This window comes from Myotis brandtii, unplaced genomic scaffold (assembly GCF_000412655.1).
Source record: "Myotis brandtii unplaced genomic scaffold, ASM41265v1 scaffold246, whole genome shotgun sequence".
Classification (NCBI taxonomy): domain Eukaryota; kingdom Metazoa; phylum Chordata; class Mammalia; order Chiroptera; family Vespertilionidae; genus Myotis; species Myotis brandtii.
The window spans coordinates 557,782-564,415 of NW_005359310.1; the positions used below are offsets into that span (position 1 = coordinate 557,782).

Here is a 6,634-nt window from a genome sequence, read left to right on the forward strand (position 1 = left end):
GCCCTCCGCCTGAGCGCCCCCCCCCCACTGTGCAGGGGCAGCCGGGGCGGCCACCCAGCCTCAGGGAAAGCCGCCCGGGTCCCGATTTTAAAAGAACACTTTCCCACGTGAGAGCCAGACTCAGGCAGACACCAGCAGCCCGTCACCCAGCAGGATGCTGCTCACTGCGCACCTGCCCGTGCACGTCCCTGCAGAAGCCGGTGGCCAGGCCCTCGGCCCGCAGGACCAGGTGGCTCTGGTGACTGAGGCCATTCAGCAGGATGTCGCTCTCCTCGTCCTCGGCGTCCCCACTGTCGTGCACAAGGGCCACTATGTTTCCCTGCAACAGACACAGACGGAAGCCTCTCCTGACGGAAGGGACCCCAGGATCTGGCCGCACACCCTCTCCTCGTAGCCGCCGCCGCGACCAGCCCCTTTGTGGGAGGGCCCTGCCTGGGCTCCCATCACCCACTGGACATCCCATCACCAGCACCTCCAGCCTGTGCTTCCAGCTCGTCACCCGAAGCCACACGGCCTGCGGACTGGAGGTCCCAGGTTCCATGTCAAGGGCATGCACTTCGGGGGGGGGGGGGGGCCTGGCCCTGGTGCGGGCGCGTGCAGGAGGCAACCAATTGATGTGTCTGTCTCTCCCTCTCCCTTCCACTCTCCCTAAAAACCAATGGAAAAATATCCTCAGGTGAGGATTAACCAAAAAGAAAATCAAATCTCTATTATGGTAAAGTCTCTATTTTTGCCTAATAACTTAACAATAAAGGTGACAGCCTACTTGTACTGCACCTCACAATTTTTAAAGCAATTTATACCCATTATCTCAACTGATCTTCAAACACACCCAGAGGGATAGTGGCCTGCCCAGGACACACAGGGCTGGGACCTCGCAGCACCACACGACCAGCCCCTGGAGACGGCTCGCCATCCCTTTAGCACTGGCAGCTACGGGGAGCAGAGAGCCCAAAAGACTTCTGGGCCTGCCAGAGGAAAGCCCAACCCCAAGCCATGAGTCAACAGATCACCGCGAGCCGGCGAGGGCTGGGCCTGCCTGGCCCGTGTACCTGCAGCCGGCAGCACACGCAGGCCCTGCAGTAGTGGACGAAGTCCAGCACGGCCACCGCCCCCACGCCCAGGCTCAGCAGCACACTGAGGTCGTCCACCAGCAGCACCGGGCGCTTCCAGGCAGCCTCCCTCTGATCCACGGGCTCCAGGGCCTCCCGCACGAACTCATACAGCGGCTGCAGGCTGGCGGCCTTGGCCTCCCTGGACACGGGGCAGAAGTCAGCAGAGCTCACTCTCCACAGCGTGCGCCTTGGACTGAGCGGCATCACAGGGAGGGGCTGGGGGGGCAGAGAGCTGGATCCCAGTCCTTTGCCCCAGGAGCCAGGGTGGTCGGCGAGAAAAGGCCTGTGCGTGCAGTGAGTTGTGCTTCAACACAAATGCTCCTCGAGGCCCCCTGGGCACCAGGCACTGGGCTACAAACTGCAGACACAAAAGCCAACAGCCCCAGGCCCACAGAGGCAGCACGCACCTCTGATCCGAGGTAGGACCCTGGAGGGTCCCTGTGGCTGGGCAGGCAGGAGCAGCCCTCCCAGCCGGTCCTAATTGGGCATAAAAAGCTAAACAGCAACTCAGGGTCCTGGCATGCAGGGCTCTGGTCTCGGGGCGGCTGGTGTGTAACATGCGACCTGTTCCTGAAGGAGCTGGCCCATCTCCCCGTGACTCCCTCATGACTCCCTCAGCAGCCATTTCCCAGAAACAGAGCCGGTCACCAGATTCCCGCAGACAACGCTCCCCACAGCTTTGGGGACAGCCACCCGCCCACCCTCTGGCCAGGGTCAGAGCAAGGGCTTCCAGTAATGCCGCCACAGCAGGGGCGTGTCTGACCGAAGCCGCACTGCCCTCCGCACCGAGGGGGAGGCAACAGCTGCGCTGGGCTGGCCCCACCAGCTGTGCCCTGGGGCTGGGCTGCAGGCGGACTGACCTGAGGAACTGCAGGGGGTGTGCCTCGCCCTCGGCCCGGAAGAAGACGTCCACCGCTGACCTGAGACCCTCGAGGAAGACCAGCTGCCCGCGCTCCCGCGCCGTGGTCAGGCTGACACCCTGAGCACAACCGAGAGAAGAGTTAGCCACGGCACCTCGCAGCGGAACCCCAGGGCTCTCACCTCAAGCTCTCAGGAGGGCACAGCCCCACCCAAACCCTGCAGATGTGCATCTGTCCACCCTCCCTGGGCGCGTGTCTCCTTTCCCCTGGGCGTTCCCACCCACAATTTCCATTGTTTCCAGAGGTGCACTTACATTGTCACTTTATATTAAAAAAGTGCATCTTTTGCTTTTATATTTATTTTATGATTACCCAAGACAGATTTTAATTTACAATAGTAATATAGATTCCTTTTTAAATGCATGTATTTATAAAATTAAGCACATTTAAAAGCAGTAAGTAAATAATAACAGTAAGAGGGTGGGAGAATGACAGTCTCTGTAGCAACTACGCAACTCTGCTATTGTAGAACGAAAGCAACCATAGACAATTCATCAGCAAATGGATGTGGCTATGTTCTTTTTTTTTTAAAATATATTTTATTTGTTTTTTACAGAGAGGAAGGGAGAGGGATAGAGAGTTAGAAACATCGATGAGAGAGAAACATCGATCAGCCGCCTCCTGCACGCCCCCCACTGGGGATGTGCCCGCAACCAAGGTACATGCCCTTGACCGGAATCGAACCTGGGACCCTTGAGTCCGCAGGCCAGCGCTCTATCCACTGAGCCAAACCGGTTAGGGCGCTATGTTCTAATAAAACTTTATTTACAAAACACCGGGGCACAGGCAGGAGTTTGTCGACCCTTGTTCTAATGAGAACTTCTTAAATAGGATTCTTCATGAACCACCCAAGTAAGAACCTCAAGACACTGATTAAAATGCAGATCCCTGAGCCCCACTCCAGACCTCCAGAACCAGAAGTTTGGGGGGCAGAGCCCAAGAGTCAGCATTTCAGCAAAGCGCCCGGGATGGTGGCACCCTCCCTCTCTGTGCAGGGACAGGGGACAGCCCTGGGCCAGGTCTCCATGGCTCGTTCACCCGCTAGCTCTCCACGCTGTGCCACCAGCAGCTCCAGCAGCGCCAGCAGTGCCGGGCACAGAAAGCCCCCTGGCCGCCACCTGTGCTCTTGCTCACGGCCATTCTGCTCGTGTAAGTGCAGTCACCCACCAAGAGGGTGTGAGGTTCGGGTACGGCAGCTCATCGAGCTGTGCACACCCAGCATGTGCAGACCACCCTGCCGTGTGGACGGTGAGGCCACGGGCATCGGAAAAGCAGCCCATCTGGACTGAGACACAGCTCTCTCATCCAGGAAGCCCGACGCCGCGGCCAGAGGGGGACGTGCCTGACCCGGAATGCAGCGTGTTCCTGACCTGACTGCTCAGGGTGAGAAAGAGCCACCTCGTCTCACCCTCCCATCTGCTTCCCTGCATCAGGGAGGAGCGGTGACCTGGCACTTCAGAGATCGCTGCCGATGGTGACCGGTTCTCTCCCTGTGAGGCCGGCCGATCGAAACAAAACACACGCCTCACTAGGCCCTGAGAGCCTCTGGGCCCACGTGCTACCTGCCTTCATCTGAGGAGATGAGGTGCAGGTGACCAAGTGCCTGCCCCACGTCTGGGCCTAAGCCCTAGACTGAGGGAGAGACAGTGGAGCCACTCAACTTGGGGCAGACAAGCTGTGACGGCCGGCCCAGCAGGGCCCAGAGGAAAGCCCACATGGAGAGGGGAAACCGCGACTGGCCCAGAACCAGCAGAGACGGGTTTGGTTAACGAGCAAAGATCCGGGTCCATAAACTCTAAATTAACAAAACATGCGATGCTGTTTAACCCCTTCAGATAAAGGGTTCAGGGGCCCACGAGTTCCTTAGTCTAGTGGTCGGCAAACTGCGGCTCGCGAGCCACATGCAGCTCTTTGGCCCCTTGAGTGTGGCCACAAAGTTTCAATCGCACTGTGCGTGCACGCCCCCACGTGGTATTTTGTGGAAGAGCCACACGCAAGGGGCCGCAGTTTGCCGACCACGGCCTTAGTCCCTCTCTTGCTAAGTTCTCCACCGCCTCAGAGCACTCACACGTGTGTGGCACACGCACACTCACCCAGGGACCTCACCGCCGAGTCTGAAATACTCACCAGCTTCTGTCCCACGATGTTGTAGTGACTGAAGGACTGAACGAGGGCCACGAAGCACACCTTACAATTAGCTGGGGGACAAAACAAATGTATCGTAACAATGTCTCTGTACAGTCACTCTCCTGCCCCCCACACCTCTGGAAACTGGAGCACTAAGGCAGGTCTTAGAGACTCAGGGGTCTTGCAACCTAAAATACCAAATTTGATTCTAAGACGCAATTTTTAAAATACTTAATTAATTATACCTTTTATAGTTGATTCTGAGATGTACTTCTGTTAGATGTATTACTGGGTACCTTATTTTGCTCCAGTGTCAATAAATTGTGGCTTTTAAAAAAATTACATTTTTCTGTTTGTCAGTGTACAGGAGTACAATTAACTTTTTTTTTCTTTATTAAGGTGTTACATATGTCCTTACCTCCCATCGCCCCTACAATTAACTTTGAAAACTGGTCCTATACCCGAGACGATATAAAGGAAACGCAAAGAAGCTCTAGCGGCCTCACTGAACGTAGTTAATTCTAATGAACAGCCACCTGGCCACCCAGACACCGAAGCCCCGACTAGCCCCATTTCTTCCTGAAACAGGCTTTTCTAAGCACGTTTGGCCTCAGGTTTCTTTCTCAGTCGCCTCAATGGGTCCCATACCTTTGAGGTAGAAGGAGAGAAAGTGGTGCACAAGGAAACTGCCATCGGTCTCGGCATCGCAGAGCAGAGTCAGTTTCCCCTAAAAATTAAGAGGAACACGAAAAGGTGATCCAGATCCCCGGAAAGAGGGCGGTCGGCTGTGTAATCTGAAGAGTATGTGTGTACGTGTGTATGCACAATACACATGCACTAGGATTATCAGAGAGGAAGTAAAAATTGTGGGAAAAACAACAATTAAAGTGATCAGTATGAAGTCACTCATTAAGGGTAAGCATATCTTGGCTTCCCGAAGCAAAACAGAGAATAAAATCCCTCCTCTTCCTCACTCCTCACCTAGTAACTCAGGGACTAGTGTTGGGGGAATGAGATACTGGACAAAGGAAGCGTCTACCATCAGAATCCAACAAAAACCAGAGTCTGCCAACACTGGAAGGGACCTTCAAAAAACCATCTGCTCCAGCTTCCTCCCATTTCTAATTCTGCGGCCGAGTCCGCTAGAGGGTGGGGAGGTGGGAGGGAGGGAAGGCGTGGTTGTTGACAGACCTCAGTGACCAATGGCCCTGGACGCTGCTTCAGGCAGAGCTCTGGCCAGGAGCCCTGGAAAGGCCTCTCAGGATGGTTGTCTCTGCAATGCCTGGCGGCCCTGACCCAGCACCTCGAGTTCCTTGTCAGCAAAAGGGAAGGTCAAGATCAAGTGGGATTAGACACCTCTGTGCTGTTGTGACTTTTTTCACTTATGAAACATGAAAGATGCCCCGGCTGGTTTGGCTCAGTACTAGTAGATAGAGCGTTGGCCTGCTTGGCCCGAAGACTGAAGGGTCCCGGGTTCGATTCCGGTCAAAGGCACCACGCACCTCGGTTGCAGGCTGGATTCCTGGCTCCAGTTGGGGCATGTGGGGGAGACAACCAATCGATGTGTCTCTCTCGTATTGACGTTTCTCTCTCTTCCCCCCCCCCCACTCTCTCTAAAACTCAATGGAAAAAGATCCTCGGATAAGGATTAACAATAAATAAATAAATTAATTAATTAATTAAAAAATGTGTTTCTTAAAAACAAAACAAACATGAAAGATCACACTATAGCTCCTGAGGGTGACCCCCAGGGCTGTCATCCCACTGGGACCTCCATTCCCCAGCTGGGCCCTGGGCTGAACACTCGGGGGTGCGCCAGCGCCACCTGCAGGCGTGGGCAGACGAGAGCTGCCGGGCAACCAGGAAATCCACACGGGCCTACCGAAGGCTGATTTGCCCGGCACTACGGGGTCAGAGAGGCGTCTTGGCTCCCGGGGGAGCTTGACATTTCGTTACGAAGACAAAGGTTATGAGATGAACCAGGGATGCTCCTGGGAGAGGTAACCCCCTGGGCTAAAAGGTGAAACATGTCGAGGTGCCCCAGAAGGCGGGGAGTGGGAAACAGTGCGAGGCTGTGGTGCCCGAGGTGGCCTGGTACAGCCCCGCGCTGGCAGAGAGCAGCAGGGAAGCGCGCTTCTAGGCGCCAGGAGAGGGAGCAGCAGCGATCGCCGCGACCTGCGGGGGCTCCCGGGCCAGGACACTCAGGACGGGGCAGAGGCTCGGCCGCTGTGAAGGTGGAGAACCAACTCTCCTCTCCTCTCCGGCAGCCTCCCCCGGGCGCCGGGACCCCCACCGGGTGACACGCCGAGGGCTCCCGGGACACGTTTGTGAACCTAAGTCCGTCCATACGTCGAACATGCGTCCCAGATCGTTCACGGGCACCCACGGCCTTCGTGAAGCCGCGAGAAGGCCCAGAAACCCACGACCCGTGGGCCCCGAGGTCCAGCTCACGCCCGGCCGGCCCTCCCTGGA

The 6,634-nt window shown here is 56.3% G+C and overlaps 1 protein-coding gene across 1 annotated transcript in view; it reads right to left on the reverse strand.

The window, feature by feature from the left end:
* ELP6 (elongator acetyltransferase complex subunit 6) overlaps positions 1 to 6,634 on the reverse strand; it is a 12,920-nt gene that overhangs the window by 2,019 nt on the left and 4,267 nt on the right. The window contains exons 2-7 of the mRNA XM_014540504.1: positions 5,354 to 5,492; positions 4,811 to 4,889; positions 4,163 to 4,233; positions 1,976 to 2,094; positions 1,053 to 1,254; positions 173 to 319 (exon numbers count right to left, since the gene is read on the reverse strand). Of these exons, the coding sequence (XP_014395990.1) occupies positions 173 to 319; positions 1,053 to 1,254; positions 1,976 to 2,094; positions 4,163 to 4,233; positions 4,811 to 4,889; positions 5,354 to 5,492 (757 nt within the window). The remainder of the gene's footprint in view (positions 1 to 172; positions 320 to 1,052; positions 1,255 to 1,975; positions 2,095 to 4,162; positions 4,234 to 4,810; positions 4,890 to 5,353; positions 5,493 to 6,634) is intronic.